This window comes from Elgaria multicarinata, chromosome 9 (assembly GCF_023053635.1).
Source record: "Elgaria multicarinata webbii isolate HBS135686 ecotype San Diego chromosome 9, rElgMul1.1.pri, whole genome shotgun sequence".
In the NCBI taxonomy this organism is placed as follows: domain Eukaryota; kingdom Metazoa; phylum Chordata; class Lepidosauria; order Squamata; family Anguidae; genus Elgaria; species Elgaria multicarinata.
In genome coordinates, this window is record NC_086179.1 from 85075075 (window position 1) to 85094910 (window position 19836).

At 40.1% G+C, this 19836-nt stretch overlaps 1 protein-coding gene across 2 annotated transcripts in view; it reads right to left on the minus strand.

The window, feature by feature from the left end:
• The window catches only part of STK38L (serine/threonine kinase 38 like), a 50414-nt gene that overhangs the window by 14319 nt on the left and 16259 nt on the right, over positions 1-19836 (minus strand). Inside the window, exons 2-4 of one of the 2 annotated variants that reach the window (XM_063134229.1) lie at positions 7914-8058; positions 5879-5930; positions 1039-1161 (exon numbers count right to left, since the gene is read on the minus strand). In XM_063134229.1, coding sequence (XP_062990299.1) covers positions 1039-1161; positions 5879-5930; positions 7914-8047 — 309 coding nt within the window. In that variant the 5' untranslated portion in view covers positions 8048-8058. Of the gene's footprint in view, positions 1-1038; positions 1162-5878; positions 5931-7913; positions 8059-19836 lie in introns of those variants that run through there. The other variant, XM_063134230.1, reaches the window with a different exon arrangement.

Genomic DNA, 19836 nt, shown 5'->3' on the forward strand with positions numbered 1-19836 from the left:
ATACATTTAAAACCACTACAACAACTTTAAAAACTATGAGCCTAAAAAAACAAACCCAGGGTCATTTCATATTACTTTACTTTCTTTATTGCGATCTATAGATCCATAAAAAGAAAACAAACAAACAACAAACAACCAAACACAAGAATCAGACATGAAATCATACAATTAGAGCTATTATCAACTTTAGTCTAATACACAAAGAGCTCTAATCTTGGCCGCCACTGTAAGAAATTTAGCAACAGCCAAAGTTACACTTGAAGACTTATCTTCCAACAGAAACTTAACATAAAATTTGCCTGAAGTTCTGGACAGTTTGCTCAACAATGGGGTAATCATAAGATGGCGGGCCTGATTATAAAAGCTACAGGACAGAAGGATATGCTCCATCGTCTCCACTTCCGTATTCCTACAGGGGCACCGTCGTTCCGGATAAGGGATACCAGCATATCTGCCCTGAAGTAATTCAATAGAGTAAACATTGCATCTGGCCTTGGAGAAGGCAATACGATATTTAGCGACCGACAAGTTCATTTCATATTGCTAAATGCCTGGGAGAAGAGAAAAATCTTGACCTGGTACCAAAAAGATAATAATGTCGGCAACAGGCAATGCAATGGACTTAATTTTTAATAGCAATTCCAAAACTGGGGCGGGGTGTGTGTGAGCATAACAGGCAGTCAATACCTGATTTTAGCTACCAGAGTAGAGAACACTATTGAGTCCCACTCAGATTAGAAGTGAGGGGACACACACACACACACACACACACACACAGAGAGGGGGTGACACAGGAATTGCTTTATCAAATCTATAAATCTGTTTTAAAAAACTGTTTTAAAAATAGCCTCAAAGGAATGGCTTGAAAATCTGAGGGGGAAAGAAAAAAAATTTAAAAAATTCTGAACTCATTACTATGTATTCCCTCACCCTCAATTAATATCATCAATAACTAAGGAGTTTGTTTGGTGAGACTATAATCTGGACAGGAAGATATCCTGAAATAAAATTCCCAAGAAAAAGCTATAAATCACAAACCTCTCCAAATGCACCCCTTCCGATAACTTTCAAAGATTCAAAGTCATCAAGGCCTAGCCTTGTTCTCTTCAGACGTAAAAATTCAGTTTCTTTGCGGGCATGCTGAGATCTTCTTAGCTTTTTCTGAAGGGAAGAATTACATATTAAACATGGGGGAATTTAAAATAGTTATAACGCTTTATGAAAACAGTATGAATGAATAACCTATTTACAATATTACTATAATCAGGTGTACAAAAGAATGGAATGTAGTTCCCTCTAACCTCCACAGGAGTGATGAACCTAAGGATGGTCCAGCACTGAAGGCAATAGACTGTCTTAGAGGAAGATCTGGCTGAGTGCCAGCTATCTAGTTGATGCTCTTGTAGACTCCCATAATACGGAACTCACTTGGGAGCCATCTCCCAATATCTAGAGCCCAAGCTCCTTCTAGAGATACCGGGGAACTGCAGGCAATGAAGCAATAGAGACAATAGTGAAAGCACAAGTGGGGGACAAATTATGGTTGAGTTCCATAGTAATGATAGCAGCAAAGAAATCTCTTTCATCATGTCAGCAAGTCTCATCCAGCAGAGCTTTTCCAAATGGTTAAGTCATTGCTTCATCCTAGCCTGCATTCATCTGGAGTTCATGCTACAGCAATTTTCCTGAAGACTTCGCAGATTTTTTTAAAAAAAATCACTCAGATACATCTCAACCAGATTCCACTTTGGAAACAGAGTCTATAGTGGAGGCACCGAGAACCTCCCCTTATCTGGTTGTGCTGGGTGTGTTTAAGTTGTTATCATTCACCCATGTCCATTTTGGTTGGTGAGAGTTTGTTGAAGGAAGTTGCTAAATTCAGTTGTGGCTATCATGAACGGTTACTAAAGAAATCTCCCTCAATGTCCTAGGTATTGGACAATTTAGGCCCATTCCAAAAGTTTGCTTTTCCTGGCCAAGGTGGTTGAATAAGTAATGGCATATGAGCTCTGATGTAGACCTGGGAGAGTAGCTGCTATTGAAAATAGACAGTAGTAGACATAGGTAGACCTATAATGATCTGATGTTGTCAAAGGCAAAGTTATATGTTCATAAACCATTGTATTTTAAACCCATTGCTTCATGCCCTGCGTTCAGCAGAACAAGGTGAACTAATATTTGGGAGGCTCCTTGCTATTAGAAAAATAGCAAATAATAGTTTGTGATGCTTTCATGAGCAAAAATACAAAGTACTCGGAAAGATTGCTGCTGTCTTGAAAAGGCAGCTATACCTTTTTATTATCTATCATTTATAGCCACAAGATGGCACTGTATATCCACTTCACTCAACACAGGGTTTTTCAACTCTCACATACTCTATTGCAAATATAACTGTCCCTTGTTACATGCTATGTATGTTATAAATCAACCACAAGAAGTCAGTTTAATGGCAAAAAAAAAAAAAAAAAAGACTGGCAGATTAGTGGATATGATACTCATCTAATTGTGATATAAAATGTAGGGTCTAAGGAAGTGGTAAAATATTTTAAGAGGTAGATGGAAGATTAAGAAAATGGGATAACATTGTATAATAGTAATTATATATAATTTTAGAGAAAGAATATTCCATTCTAATTTATTTGCTCATTTGGCAAAAACCAAGGACTGTCAATAACAGTGGTGACAAAGCTCCTTGGGTAGCGTGTTGCAAATATGCTCTGAAGTACGCGATAGTGCCACTGTAGTATATGGCTTTAATCTGCTTTAACCTCCTGCTGTGGCAAGGTATTTTTAAACTGACCCATTAGTTTATGCCTCTCTCTTGCTGCTCTTATAATTATTTAATTGTTTTCATTTATTTTTTTATTGCATTTTTATACCGCCCAATAGTCGAATATCTCTGGGCGGCTTACAAAAATTAAAACAATAAAAAACATTTAAAGTATAAAACGGACAGTATAAAAAAGCATAATGTAAAATACAACATAATGACACAACCAGGATAAAATCAAGCAGCAATGCAGAAATTAATACAGATTTAAAATACAAATTTAAAAACAGCAAAGTTAAAATTAAATTGCTCAACTACTAAAATGCTGAGAAAAGAAAAAGGTCTTCACCTGGCGTCTAAAGGAGTATAGTTAAATGTATAGTCTAAAGGAGTATAGCTAACCTCTTTAGGGAGCTCATTCCACAGCCGGGGTGCCACAGCAGAGAAGGCCCTCCTCTTGGTAGCTATCTGCCTCACTTCCTTTGGCAGGGGCTTACAGAGTAGGACCCGAGGATGACCTTAGGGTCTCTGGGCAGGTACATATGGGAGGAGGCGTTCCTTCAGACAGCCTGGCCCCAAGCTGTTTAGGGCTTTGAATGTTAATACGAGCACTTTGAATCAAACCCGGACCCGGACTGGCTGCCAATGAAGCTGGAAAAGGACTTTTGTCTCATTTTTACTGCATATCTGTGATTTTAATCTGTAAACTGATTTAGGGGCCAAAAAGCAGGGTAGAAATCTTCTTTTCAAATAAATAGTATGCATTATGGAACAGAACACGCTAATGGAAGAAGAAGGACCGAGGGGACAGGAGCAGGCAGAAATAACATCGGGGCCTGCTCCTGCTGGCCTCTTCCCCACCCCCCCACAGGGCAAACTGCCATCTTGGCCCTGTGGGGAAGAAGAAGGACCGAGGGGACAGGAGCAGGCAGAAATAACATCGGGGCCTGCTCCTGCTGGACTCTTCCCCCCCCCCCACAGGGCAAACTGCCATCTTGGCCCTGTGGGGAAGAAGAAGGACCGAGGGGACAGGAGCAGGCAGAAATAACATCGGGGCCTGCTCCTGCTGGACTCTTCCCCCACACACACAGGGCAAACTGCCATCTTGGCCCTGTGGGGAAGAAGAAGGACCGAGGGGACAGGAGCAGGCAGAAATAACATCGGGGCCTGCTCCTGCTGGACTCTTCCCCCCCCCCCCCAGGGCAAACTGCCATCTTGGCCCTGTGGGGAAGAAGAAGGACCGAGGGGACAGGAGCAGGCAGAAATAACATCGGGGCCTGCTCCTGCTGGACTCTTCCCCCCCCCACAGGGCAAACTGCCATCTTGGCCCTGTGGGGAAGAAGAAGGACCGAGGGGACAGGAGCAGGCAGAAGTAACATCGGGGCCTGCTCCTGCTGGACTCTTCCCCCCCCCCCACAGGGCAAACTGCCATCTTGGCCCTGTGGGGAAGAAGAAGGACCGAGGGGACAGGAGCAGGCAGAAGTAACATCGGGGCCTGCTCCTGCTGGACTCTTCCCCCCCCCACAGGGCAAACTGCCATCTTGGCCCTGTGGGGAAGAAGAAGGACCGAGGGGACAGGAGCAGGCAGAAGTAACATCGGGGCCTGCTCCTGCTGGACTCTTCCCCCCCCCCCACAGGGCAAACTGCCATCTTGGCCCTGTGGGGAAGAAGAAGGACCGAGGGGACAGGAGCAGGCAGAAATAACATTGGGGCCTGCTCCTGCTGGACTCTCTCTCTCTCTCTCTCTCTCTCTCTTTCTTTCTCTCTCCTCCCTCCCTCCCTCCTTGACTCCTTTTCCTTGTGTGTCATGTCTTTATTAGATTGTAAGCCTGAGGGCAGGGACTGTCTTTTTTTGCCAAGTGTAAGCCGCTCCGAGAGCCTTTTTTGGCTGAGGAGCGGGGTATAAGTATGGTAAATAAATAAATAAATAAATAATACATGGTTCAAGAAACAACCCATGGTTCAAAACAACCCACACTCAACCACTGAGTTTCAGTTAGCATGTTGAGTGAACAGCCCTACAGAAACACACCCCTTGCTGGGTGACATTTCCTTAGATTACTGGGCTGCAGAATAGCAGCAGAGTGTAAAGCTGAGAAAAGAAAATGCTTCTATATTACATCGCCAGACCAATCGTGCCTGCTTCTCCTGCACTCCTGTCCTGGCGTGACACCAAGTCCCTGCAGCAGACGACTGGCAGACAGGAGATGGCGTTTAACCTTCTCCTTTGCTAATGCTCTTCCAGTCAGGTGCTTAGACCAGAAATAAAGCCAAAATAAAGGAAAAGATGCTTGTGAGCGGCCTACACAGAGCCAAACTAGCATAAAGATCTTTTCCTGTTAATTCTCCTCTATGGATTGTATACAACTTGTGTTTCCTCAGCAAAAATGTCAGTATTTTCAAACACCTTCTATGTTCAGACCTTCTCTGGAATACTTGACTTTTTGCTTTTCCGTCTGAATGTTTCTGACTGCATCTATGATCATGTGTTTGTCCTTTTCATTACTCAACGTTTTATGTACTCAAAGGGTGTGAATTTCATTTTTAAAAGTATAAATACAAAAGGGTGTGAAGCCTCTCAAGACACTAAAAGTTTGTACCCTACATTACAAGTCAAAATGATTTATGGTTGAGCAATTGCTTGTTTAACAAGTCAATGCAAGATAACACCTACTACACCATAGGAGTTAGGAGGGAGTATGCACATATTAGGTTCAAAGAAAATTAGTACAGCTTAAAATATGAGGGGTTGATTTCCCCCTTAAGGGCAGTCACAACAGAGCAGTCCAATCACTTCCTTAGTGCTGCTAAATTCAACACCGGATATCGATTGGGCTCCTGTACCTTTAATAGGAACACTTTAACAGAGCACCTTTTTTTCCTCAGAATTTTCCAGAGTTCCTTCTATATAACCCTGCTCTGTACTGAAGCAGTCCTATTTCTTGCATACTCCACTGCTGGGCTCTTGCTTCCTCTTACTTCTGTTGGCTTTTTCTGGGCAATGCAGGTTAAAGAAAAAACTGCTCAGGTGCACACTCATGAATCATTCAACACAAAGCCTGAACAATAAATCATAAAAGCATTCAACTTTAATAGCAATCGTATTACCTCTTCGTCCGCTAAACCTTCCTCCTCCATGGCCACTTCGAGTTTCTTCTGCCTGGGTTGATACACAAAACCCACATGTTTAAAACAAACAAACAAACAAACAAACTGCATTTTATAATATAAAAGTGCTCTTTCACTTCACCTCAAAGCATAGCAGTAAGAGAAGTTGCAACACAGAATTTCAGAGTACAGAACATTGGCACGCTGCAACTTTCTCCTTCACCTTTCAGTCCCCCGCACCCTCCAAAACTCTGCTCCAAAGGAACGCCCGACACTCCAAAGAAAATGGAAGGGTTTTGGTGGTGGTGGTGGTGGGAAATCAGCCCTACCCCATTCCACTGACAGAAGCTGTTCCATCAACGGGATGAATTGACTGGATTACAACCTACAACAAGTTTATGATGAACTGCTGCTGCTCACCCAAATTTCTCATTTATAGACCCAGAGGACTCCTAATTTTCCTGTTTTCCCTTTTTGATTCCAGGGAGAAGGCAGCAGGGAAGACAGTAACTAAAACTACCTAGACAAAATCCCTGAAAGTTCCCCAGCCTCCTGGGCCTAATTTACACCAAGCAGGATATTCCACTATGAAAGCGGTATATAAAAGGCAGGAGCCACACGACTGCTTTATAGCGGTATTGAAGTGTACTGACAACTGTTGAGGCCCATTGACACATACCATATACCGCTTTCATACCACTTTCATAGTGGAATATCCTGCTTGGTATAGATGCTAATCCTGAAACGAGAGAATGGAGGAAGGTAGACAACATGACGAGATGAGGGAGGAGGAGGCTTCTCCCATCTTGCATACCTCGCCTCCATTCCCAGTGTGGCAAAGCATTTTTTTCTAATTAAAAATAAAAGGCAATTTTGCAAATGCTGAACAGCTAGATAAAAGCACAGCTTCTTTAAAGAGCTTGGTTTTTCTGTGGGTTAATCTATTTTAAATTATTTATTACTGTATTTCTATCGCTGTTGCATGACAAAAGTTCTCTGGGCAGCTCACAAACAAATGCAATTAAAAAATACCAGTATAAGTCAATAAAAATTAAAATAAGTAGATGGAATCTGAAACTGGCTGAAATCATCAGGCATGGGTGGGCAACCCAGCAGTTGCTTTGGCCAAGAATTCTCCTTATCCAGCATAGTCAAAGGTGAGGGATGATGGAAGATGATGAGAACATCCAGAAGGCCATAATTGGTATATAAAAGATCTGGGAGAATTTTTTTAAGAAGTCTTCAGCTGACACCAAAAAGACCATAAAGATGGTGCCAGGCAAGCCTCTCTGGAGGTGCCATCACTGAAAAGCCCTTCTCCTGAGTGGTGACCCACCTCACTTCATTTCATTGATCTTAAGATTCAGGTAGGTGCATAAGGGGGCCTTTCAAGTAATCTGGTCCCTAGTTGTTCAGGATTTTAAAGGTTAAACCAACACTTTATAAATTGGGTCTGGAAACAGACTGGGAGCCAACACGGCTAACAAAGCACAGGCAAAACATGATCAAAACACCCAGTCCCATTTAATAATCTTATAGTCTTATTCTGAGCCAACTGCAGTTTCCCATACATTTTTAAAGACACACGATATACAACGCATGGCAACAGACCACATGAGTGATTACCAGATCATGGGCGATTGCAGCTAGGCTAATCTCCATCCAGGTATTGTTGCAGCTGGCATATCCTTAACAAGGAAACTTAATTTAGAAGATCTGCTTTGTCAACATAATTTTTTTGCAGAGCAACAGCTGAAATGCCATGAGAATTCTGCTAAAGCCTCTATAGCAGTTGACATGGAGGGAAGAGGCTTAACAAGTACTCCTATACATGCCTACCCAGAAGTAAGCCCCACTGAATTCAACAGGGCTTACTTACAAATAACTAGATATAGGATTGCTGTCTAAAGATGACCCCCATTAAAAGTTGTTTGCCAGGCGCAGTTGCGAAACATCTACTGTATACAAACATTCCCCAAGCATCTAGTACAGCTAGAGAAATGCTGAAATTGTACAGAAAACTCATCACCCGTACCTGGTTTCTCTTTCCTCATGCTGTAAAATTAGGTTACTATAAAAGTTCTCCAGTGTGAGCTTGGCCACTGTCACTCTTTCCCGGGTGTGGTTGCTCATGGGAAAGGATGTTGGAGTCCCAGCAGTCATTGCCATAGTAACATGTACTGAAAGAGAGTACATAAAATAATAATTACTCGACAGAAGAAAAACGTTTCCCCTCATCAAAAAGTAGAAACTCATGATGAGGAACACAGATTCCTTTACAGTATTAACTTTGTCTGGACTGGTTTAGCGATGTGAGATGTTGTACTACTCATGGACATAAAAACACATCTGAAGTGAATAAACATGGACTGAATCATGCAAGAAACAATTTCCCTAGGTACAGGCAATTAATAGGGCAAGAGCACTGTCAGTGTGGTGTACTGGCTAGAGTGTTAGACTGGGAGTTGAGATCCGGATTCTAGTCCCCACTCGGACATGGATTCTTACTGGGTGACTTTGGGCCAGTCACAGACTCTCAGCCCAGCCTACCTCACAGGGTTGTTGTTGTGAGGACAAAATGGAGAGGAGGATTGTGTACGCCACCTTGGGTCCCTTGGAGAAAAAAAGATGGGACATAAATGTAAGAAATAAATAATACTGATACTTTTAGCCTGTGCCAAGTAGTACTTTACCCCCTGCAAATGCCAAAACCAATGAAATAGAAAGGGGAACACAGATCACAATGTAGTTCACATATGGAAATAACATTTCCAAGTCAATCACCACCCACCTAAGTCATAAGACATCACAGATGTCAAGAAAAATGAAAACGTTGCAAGGCCCTAAATTTAGAGTGGCACTGCAGAGAAACTGTTTTGCAAAACACATCGAAAGACACATTGACAATAACGCAAGATTACGTTAAAAATGACGAAGTGTGATTACAACTGAGTGTTGGCAGGATCAACCAACAAGACAACTGGGGTTGCTGATTTTTTGAAAACTAACTTAAATTGCTTCCACCTGACCTTGGTGCAGAACAGAAGGAGGAGATTTTTTGAGAAGCAAGAGATGCTTGGCGTACAAGCCAAGAGTTTTTTTCATAATTAATTCTTATCATTTTTTATTATTGTTTGGGCTATTTGACTTTGACCTGCGGAACTACTGTTTAATGCTTCTCTTCTCTATTTCCTTCTTCAGGTCAGTTTTTTCATTGTGTTTTCAGGCTAATGGGCAAATGTTTTGTTTCTAATGTCGGATGCCAGCTAAGGTTTTTTATCAGGACGATTTACTGTTTTGTATGGGTGTTGTCCATTGTTCAATCTTAAACTATTCAATGTTTGCTTTTTAAAATGTTTTATGTATTTAATTGTCAGTTATGCTTGTTTTACATGTTTAACTTTGAACCGTTTTATGTTTCATTTTCAAGTCAATGTTTGTCTAATTGGCAGTTTTATTTATTTCATATGTAGCTCCAGATGAAGGAAATAAAATAAAATTATTTTATTTGAAAATAAAATAAATTTTCTCTGTTTGGTGATGCTTCTTTCTCTAGCTTTTGCACCAGTTCTCAAACATATGCAGACTACTAAGTTTAAGGTTTCTGGAAGCTCGAAAGGAAGATCTAGGCAGCCTGAGACAGAGGGTGTATGAAGGAATTTCTAGAGTACCCTATTCAGTACTATATAGTTCTAAACCAGGAAAATGTTGAGAATTCCTCTAAAAAGCATATAAAAAACAAAGCCATACGAATCTGTGAGTTAAAAAAGAAAAGCCAAAATCCAGGCACACGATGGCACTGGAGAATCCTGATCTTCTTCATGTTAGGCAGACAGAAAAGACCCTAGCAACCTTATAGTTGCTGGGCTCAATGTGTGGGGAAAACAAGTGAAGGTTGAAATCCTGTTGTGTGGCATAAAACCCCCACTTTTTCCTTCTTAGCTGCCCCATCTCTCCATGTTGCTAGCTGATACACAGCATCCCATGAACACAATCGTCTGGCTTTTTGCTTTAAAAAAAAAAAAGAAAAAACTTTAATCTCCCAAACCAGGCCCTCAATCAGGCTTACAAATAAGATCATCATATCTTAACAGCCTTGAATTTAAGCACTAGCCTGGCACCCACAGGTGGTAACAAAGGACTGCATGCAAGCGAGTGAACAGGCTTGCAGGGGAGGGCACAGAAGACAGCTGGGCATCGAGATGCAGAGTGACAGAAGTGATAAGCTGTGACGTTACAGACCCTTACACTAGGCCCGCCGCATAAACCCTTCTCAGGCCAAGCACCACCACTTGAAAACCTGAGGGAGGATTAATTAAAACCTTTCCCATAGCTATGAGGGAAACAGGTTTAATACAAGATCTGCTCTAAATATATTGTGGGGATGATCTGGTGTGGGCGTTTAATAACTGTAAGGCAGGTAAATAATGCCAAGCCGACACATGGTATTTGGTAGCTAACAAAATAGTAATAAGTTTATTGTTATTTAAAGACTTTAAATAAAAATATAATGCTTTCAATCCTGCCTAATCTAAACTCTCTACACACCAACCACCTCTCTCTCTTTACACCAATCCTCAGTCCCTAGAATCTAAACTCTTCTTACTTCACAAATAAAAAACACACAACCTAAAAACAAACACACTCTTTCTATACTCCTCTTCTCCCTACCTATTACATCATAAACCACACCCACTCAGTTCTAACATTCCCTATTTACCAGACATACCAATCCACACATATACAATATAATCAATTCTGAGGTAATGCCACAGGAGCCCCCTCTTTCGTATACAGCATAGAAAAGCCACAGGCTACTGTAGAAGGGATGGACCTCTCCGTCCCCCCTCTCCCAGTCCCATCCCGTCCCCCCCCCGAACAGGCTGGTGTGTGTTTTTGCAGGCAAGTAACTTTTTCAGCATTTTTACAAGGCAGACAACAACTGTCCTTTAAAGTTTTAAACTTTATGTTTAAAACATAAAGTTTTATGTTTTAATCCGAACATAATCAAAATGCTCAAAGAGGTCTGTTTGAGGAATCAAGCAAGTTGTTAACACCTCTCTGAAGACAACCGTGTGATAGGCGCCACCATTGAAAATGCCTTATTTCTAGGGGAAGGTTACGTCTCATGGAAGATTATTTTTCAAATAGTGGCAGCATCTGCAAAAACATGTCTCACCGTCATCTTAATTCCCAGGGGAGAAATATATATGAGAGATATGGCATCCGGGAGCAAGGCTTTAAGGCTTTAAAAGTCAAAGAAAAGAGTTTAAGGCTTTAAAAGTCAAAGAAAAGAGTTCACTTTTGGTTGAAGGCAAAATTCCCTGGGATCTCAATCCTTTTTGAGAAAAATTAGAAATATGAGTGATCTCTCTTCCTAAAAAAAAGGGGGGGATAGTTAGGAGTTAAGAATCAGCATATTATCTGAGAATATATATGGTTAGGGGCACGTGCCCATGCCACACAATACGCAGAGGGTCACCAAACTGGACAGGATGTGAGCCAGATGGAGGAACAACCCCTATATTACAAGACAAGAGCACTTAAAATAATATTTTTACTAGACAGAAAGCAATGAGAGGAGAAGACTCTCCTAGCAGCTGCAATTAAGTCACTATTCCTTGTATATGTGCATAATCCTTTTTTTTTTTTTTTTTACTTTACCATGTGCAATTGTGGCAAACATTGCAATCTGGTGCCTGAACCAATTTTACTAGGAGACAGCAAGATAATGAGATTCTCAGTAAACTAAGATAAAGCCTAAGCAGAAATCGGGTACAACTTTACAAGACTAAAATATTTAAGCTATAGAAATTTCCAGTTTCTATAGGATCTATACATTTAAAGGAGGTGTAGATTCTATAGAATGTGATCTTGCTAACATTTCAACACACATATCTATAACAATGGAGGCACTTACTCACTCCCAAATGCAGGGGTGACAAACAAGATTACACAACAGTGCAATATATTCTGTTGTGCTAAGTCACTCATGAGCCAAGCAGCTGTGGGACCGTTGTGTGCTTATACAAGAACAGCAGAATCCATTATAATTCTCTTCGATTTCACTATTAATAGAAATATTTACATAGTGCTGTGATGTTACCCTCTCACACAGCCATTACCAAATATGAAAATTTTCAGGTTGCGCTTTCAGAAACAATGAGATCTCAGTGATTTCTAGTCAAAATTATACTTTGGTATTCCCATGTGCCCTGTATGCACTGGAGCACTGTGGGTTAAATAACATTGTGGGCTGTCATGTTGTGGGAACTGGCCCATAGAATCATAGAATAGTAGAGTTGGAAGGGGCCTATAAGGCTATCGAGTCCAACCTCCTGTATTCCAATTGAGACTTTAAGAAAATCATGTGGGATTTGGCATTTCAGTGAAAATGGGGATGGTGGTTTAAACCCAATCCGAATCAGGGCCATGCATGCTTACACACGAAAAAAGGAAACGATCACATACAATGACACCATGACTGGGTTCGGACATCTTGTTAACCCATGATGGGTTAAATAAGCTCCTTTGTGTGCAATCACACATGGTTTTGATGGTGCATCAGGTACCTCCTGACTAAGGGAGGCTGTGTATGGAATTTGGTTCTGATCTAACCCTTTAGAGCCACCACCCCTTGTTGGGGTGATGGCGGAAGCACTGAATTAAGCCCCTGTACTTTACCCTACACCTTCTCCCCTCTCACTGGGATATTGTAGAAGTTTAAAACAGGCTCCTGCAAGGTTGTCAGTTGGTGAAACAGTGCCACTGCTGGGGGAAATGACTCAGATTACACAGTGGTGTTAATATGCACAGTACCTTATTTGTGTGGGGGATGATAGTAGCTGATTTTCCAAGTTATTTATTTATTTATTTATTACATTTTTATACCGCCCAATAGCCAAAGCTCTCTGGGCGGTTCACAAAAATTAAAACCACCATAAAACAACCAACAGGTTAAAAGCACAATTACAAAATACAGTATAAAAAGCACAACCAGGATAAAACCACACAGCAAAATTGATATAAGATTAAAATACAGAGTTAAAACAGTAAGATTTAAATTTAAGTTAAAATTAAGTGTTAAAAAATTGAGAGAATAAAAAGGTCTTCAGAAGTTAGTTACTGAGAGTAGCTTATTAACCCATCATGGCTTAAAGTGGCGTCTGAATATGGCCTCTCTGTGATCAGCAGAAGTTTTAGTCTGACCCTAAATGTGGAACAGTCAGCACCTCTGGCAAACAGCTCTCTTTTGACTTAAGAGAGCCTGTTGTGCAAGAGTTTGAAGGCTTTTAGATAGCATTTGAATCATGTCTTGTGTTCTTCTCTACCAGTCAGAGGACTAGAAATGTAAAAACTGAAACAGTTGATATTTTCAAATGTGCCAATGACTCCAGTAATGAAGTCTTGAAAAGCAAAATATACATTCACAAATGCTGCAATCTTTTACGCTGCAATGTATATTTCTGTCTTATCAATTTTAATATAGTTTAAGAGTATGTAACTTAACACAGGAAGTGCCACAAAAATGTTTTATCTCCTTCAATATACACTGTGGAACTATGACTTTAAATATGTAGACATAAATATAAAAATAGAATTCAAGTAAAGAATCCCCACAACCAAATATAGAACTGAATACAAACGGGCCTTGATAAAATAATTTCTGTGAGACATTAGAAATAGCCACAGAAGGTATTTTGATCATTTCCAGGGATTCTTGATTTTAGTACATAGAGAATTCATGGTTATTACTAGAGAAAGGATTGTATATGATCCAGATTCATTTTTATTAGCAATATACAAAGGTAAAGATTTATTATTATTACTACTAACTGCCGCTCGCCAATTACACAGCAGTGGAAAAAATTTGACAATTTGAACTTATCAGAATAGTACCAAAATATATGGTCTGGGGCAATATCAGAAAAAATAACTCATGATTTGCTTCTAATCCAAGGGAAAAAAGAACCACTATCTTTTTATGCTATATGGAGATTTATTCAACATACATCAGAACCGGACTCACAACAATATATGCCCACTTCAGTTTTGAGCATTTGGACATTAGTATATCTGTTTATTTAGTTATTTCTATTTTTTAGTTATTTAGATTATTTAGTTATTTCTATTTTTCTTCTTTCTCTTCTTTTCTTCTGGCCTCCTCTTTTTCTCCTTCTTTGTATTGGTTCCCCCCCCCACACACAAATTGTATCAATTAATTTACCTTATTCTTATATAACAGCTGTTTAGACATCAGTTGTTAGGGAACTGATTTTGGTTACAATTCAAAAATAAATAAAATTTATTTTTTAAAAAATCCAGTGTTTGTTTGTTTCAGGGTAAAATGATGGGGAAAAGACACTTCTCAGTTATATTAAGAGACAGGATTTTTTTAATTAAAAAAAAAAACTTACCCGGTCTAGCATTTTGCTTGGGTAAAACACAGAGATAATTTGTTTCCCTGTCACTAATGCAGACAGTACCGAAAAGAATACACCCAAGATGCTGGTCTTTTATTAAGCCTGGAAAGAGCAGATAACAATTCTGGCACTAAACCACCAAGCTATAAATAGGATGGGTGATTCTAACTCTGAAGAAGGAAAATTACAGAGGCGCTCTCATCTGAAGGCGTTCCATATTAGACAAAGGGCTACCACCCACCACCAACTCACACAGCTCCTCTTCCTAACCAGCAACTGACCCACATTACCTATCTGTCTCTCCTGATAGCACCCCCACCTTCCTGTTGCTTCAGTGTTATTCTGGGAATCTATCCCCCGCCTGGACTGACTGGCAGATGCCACAACGGTAGGATAATATAGCAGCTAAACTGTTGGATTCCGATAAGAGATACAGGTTCAAATCTCTGTTCCGGATGGCCTTAGGCAACTCACTTTCTCAGGCATAACCTACTTCACAAGACTGTAGTGAGTGAGAATAAGAAAAGCACATGTATAACATTTTATGCTCCTTGGGAAAATGCAGAGATATCCATGCAATGAATAAAGAATTCACTCTACCATTTCTATAGCCAGCAGATACTTGCGAGACTCTTGACTTGTGACCAGAATATAGCAAAGACCAGCCAAGGATCCAATTCAGTCCATAGAATGATGACTGACTGCATAGAATAGAGGGCTAGTTTCTCTTTCTGGCATCTCAATACTAGCAAAAACTGAATCTTACAACATTTGAGAACCACTGCCAATTAACTAGTCTATGTGAATTCCAAAGAAATGTGAAATTCTGTACCCAGGAAAATTATGCTAATTGCTTCCTGTGCGTGTTTAGACAGAAAAAAGTCCCAAAATTCCCAGAAAGCCCCAGCCAGCCATGTTGAAAATGAAAATAGAAGTAGGAAAAGGCTTTCATTCTTTACTTCCTGCAATTTTACATGATTTGGTGGACCACACCATAAGCAACTGTTGTTGGGCTACATTGCCAGTGGAATCCCTGTTCAGAATGTCGTCAAGAGCTCTGTTTCTTTATTCCACCCTATTAGACTTGGATGTTTTGAGAAGGGACCACCCTTGTTTCCTGGAAATTCCCATAAAGAAGCCATTATTCCATCTCAAGATCATGCTATTTATATAATGGAATCATTCTATTCCTGGCACAAGGTATACAAGACAGCTAAACATTTTTAAAGGGCATTTAACCAGACAGTATTTGGCTACAGACCTTCTAGCTGAGTCAAGGGCCCCCGAAATCCCTGACAAAATGTGTTTGATGGAAAAATTAACATGACCATAGATTTTTACTTGAAAGAAATCTGCTCTACATTTGATATCAAGAGGAAAGAATACCACCACATACCTCCATTCACCTTTAAAAATTGAAATTATCTAGAAGAATTTCAATGTCTGAAGTCAGAGAAAGTCAGATCAATGGCAGATTATTTCAGCCGTCTCTGTACATTCAAAACAACAACCTTCCATTAACTAAAACTTCAACTATGATCCACAAGTTCTTTGTACATTGATTTTTGATATTTTTGCCATTGCAAAAGTGAAATATATCTGTGCAACCTAACTAAGAATATTCTGTATTTTGGAAACAATGCCAAAATGAAAACATGTTTTTTTATTCCAGCTCTCAATTCTCACATAAACTCTTCCACCATGAACATGAATACAGAACTTGGGAAAAGTATATAAAAGGATACATTCTTTGTGGCCATTCTTATTACAGTATCAGCACGTATGTAGCTTTTTATTTTTACTGCTTAAAGCATTACATATTCGGTAATGCTTTATAATAGCTCTGAAAATAAACTGATATTATCTCTAGATTGCAGATTGAGGTGGGGGAAACAGGCTGCTGAAGGAACAGCAGTTTTCTTAAGACAAATGGTGCAACATATCAGCAGGGTGGTTTGGGAAGAAGAGGTGGTTAAGGTATAGACCTTTTCTACATGAGTGATTTATTGCATGCTCATGGAAGTTTGTGGATCCTTTACATGATGCCGTCAACCTCCAGGATGACTCTTGCACTTTCCCCCAATTATCTCATTTCAATAATGCAGTACTTAAAATGATTGCAGGTTTAATTCCACCACTAGATAGCGCTGTTAGATTGAACTTTATAGAGCATTACTTAGAATGGAAGTTTTCAATTACAAATCACATGGTCGCTGTCTAAATGAGCCCGTAGTAAACGTGGAAAGACCCAAGGAGGAAAAAAACTAGTAAGGGTTTTGATTTTTTTCCCTTAATGTGGAGACATCCATAGGCTTGCCTTCCCCAAACTGCTGTCCTTCAGGTGTGGACTACAGTTCCCATCATCAGATTGGGCAATGCTGGTGAAGACAATAACAAAACACAAAGCAGGCTGATAAGTAGCAGCATCAGGTTCAGTTGCTTGACATGAGGAGGAGATCCTTGAAGAGGAGGTTACACTCCATGCTTCCTATAAAGAGGGGTCAACACTGAGACAATTCTCTGGACAGATTAATGTTAAACTAAAATGCCATATAATAGCTAAAATACAAAATGCAATACAAATATTTAAAAGAATAAAATACAATGTAATACAAAACAACAACTACCGCAGGAATTGATAAAACAGTCATATTTATTTATATTATACTGCATATAATTATTTTTGATTCTCTCATATTATATGATATAAAAAGGTGGGGTTGTTTCTTGTTGGCTCTGGTGTAAAGTGCTCATAGCTTTCAATGATAGATCTTCCTCTGTCCCCAGGTAGGAAAAACAATTCCCAGATCAAATTTCTATCAAGCCTTATCAAAGGGAAGGAGCATTTTGTTTCTGTTGACTTGTTTTTTGCATCTTTCTTTTCCATTACCTCAGCAAGTAAGTGATTTCAAAGACACAGCTTTGATAGGCAGTCTCCACGGAGGGAAGGGGGATAATTAACATGGTACCCAAATAGATCTTGTCATCATTACCAAGCTTTAATAGCTTACATGAGGTACAATCTATTCAGCAGACAAAAAAGTAGTCCTAGTCAGAAATGTTAATATATATATTTATAAACCAAATGTTCCTCTTCAGTATTGTGCTAGAATGCTCTGGTCATCAGTCCAGGAATTTTGTCTGCCTGATTCTAGGCAAGAGATCATTCTATTCACCCATGTTCCTTTGAATCACTGATCTACATGCTAGCAATACAGACAATGTACACTCTTAAAAGGGATTAATTGCTCTTCATTAGTTCAGGGTCTAGATATCTTTTGTACGATACTGCAAAGGATAGTAGAAAAAGGTTTTAAGGGCAGGATAGTTGTTGGGAAGGGCATTCTCTACAGCAGCAAGGCCAAATAGTCACACTCACACACCTGACACAACTCACCCATCATCCAAGGGTAAGCTCCCATTTCTATTACCCTTATTTAGTAATAAATACATTTTAATGGTTATGTAAATAAATTAGCACATACTTTTCTTCAGGAAGGATCTAAAATTAAAGTACAAATGGAAAACCAAATTAAAGCCAATTCACCCCAATTGGTACTGATAATACTTATGCAGCCAGCTACGCAACACTGGACAAATTCAGAATTTCCTAAGTGAAGTGTCCAAACCAAAATTAGGAGCTTACATCAATGCATAGTCTGCCCTTGGCAGGGATAGAAAACATAGTTAAGATGTTCAAGTAACAGCAACAAATTTTCAATGCCTCAATCAGCGTTCCTCAAGCTGGTGCTCCCCAGATGCTTTGAGCAACAATTCCTGACCACTGACCATGCTGGCTGGGGCTGATAGGAGTTGAAATTCAAAACATCTGGAAGGCATCAGGATGGGGAAGGCTGACCTACGTGTTTTCCAGCCAATACTTGCTATTGTTAATGAATAGGAAGGAGCTCACAAATGTCACCAGTTTGCTGATCCTTTCCCAGTGCAATGGACATCATGTTCCCCTACCATCCTCCAAGGTTTCCATGCATTCCAGATAACTTGGAGGGGAGAAGAGATTTTGTTTTGATTTTTACTGTGCCAGAAGCAAAACATAAGACCCCTCCCTCAAGTACTCTGGCATGTGTAAAGGACTTAGGTTATGAATGAGTCTTTTTTAACTTTGTGCGTATAGCTTTGGACAAAGGGCCCATCTACACCAAGCAGGATATTCCACTATGAAAGCGGTATATAAAAGGCAGGAGACACACTACTGCTTTATAGTGGTACTGAAGTGCACTGACAACTGTTTGGGCCCATGACACATCTACACCAAAAAGGATATAACAATCTGAAAGTGGTATGAAAATGGTATATGGTCTTTGTCTTAACTTTTCCAATGAAATCAACTAAGTGTTTAACAGGAACACAATAACCCAAAGAAAAAGTAATGCCCTATACTTGCTTATCTGGGAATAAGCTTCACTGAACTCACTCTTACTTCTGAGTAGTTATGTGTAGGACTGAATGGTAAATTGAATTTGTAATGTGTTTTTACAACTCTTGAGTTAGAAAACCAGTAGTTAGCTGTACAACTGGGTACAATCCTAAAATTAAAAGAATGCAAGAAGTGCAACAGAACTAAATTAGCTCTCCTTCACACAAGCCTTCCTATTTTTAAAAAAGCACACAAATGTTTTGGATATTTAAAGTAATTCTGATTGCTCTGTGGAATGCCTATAATGACGGATCTATAACTAAAAGCAGATACAGTCACATCACTCATCTGCCCGCCCCCCCCAACTAACTGAATACTTGAACAGACTCTGAAATTATGAGAAAATATGCTAGAGCTATTCCCAGCATGGGAACGAACTACTGGATTGTCTTGTCAGTTAATGAAAACTTGATGGAATAGAAGAGGCAAAGCATTCTGAGAATACTTCCAAGGGATCTGGGCTACCAGAGGAGGCTTTGGGGGTGGGCAGTTAGGAGACTTGTGACTCATCAACTGTAAGGTAGCTGGGGGCAGGAAGAGAAAAATGCAAGGGGAATAAACCAATTAGCTGTGGTGTTGAAGGAGCCTAAGAAGCAAAGAGCAATGTCATTGGCTAACTATAAGACACACTCTCGGACAGAGGAAAAGATTCATTCCAATCAAGGACTAATGAGCCTATCAAAATGTGCCTGCCTGATTGTCTGATGAGGCTTTACTTAGACAATGCGGACAGAGAGGTGAGGCCTGAAAAGACTTCCAATGGTCATAGAATCATAGAATAGTAGAGTTAGAAGGGGCCTATAAGGCCATCGAGTCCAACCCCTGCTCAATGAAGGAATCTACCCTAAAGCATCCCTGACAGATGGTTGTCCAGCTGCCTCTTGAAGGCCTCTAGTGTGGGAGAGCCCACAACCTCCCTGGGTAACTGATTCCATTGTCGTACTGCTCTAATAGTCAGGAAGTTTTTCCTGATGTCCAGCTGGAATCTTGCTTCTTTTAACTTGAGCCCGTTGTTCCGTGTCCCACACTCTGGGATGATCAAGAAGAGATCCTGGCCCTCCTCTGTGTGACAACCTTTTAAGTATTTGAAGAGTGCT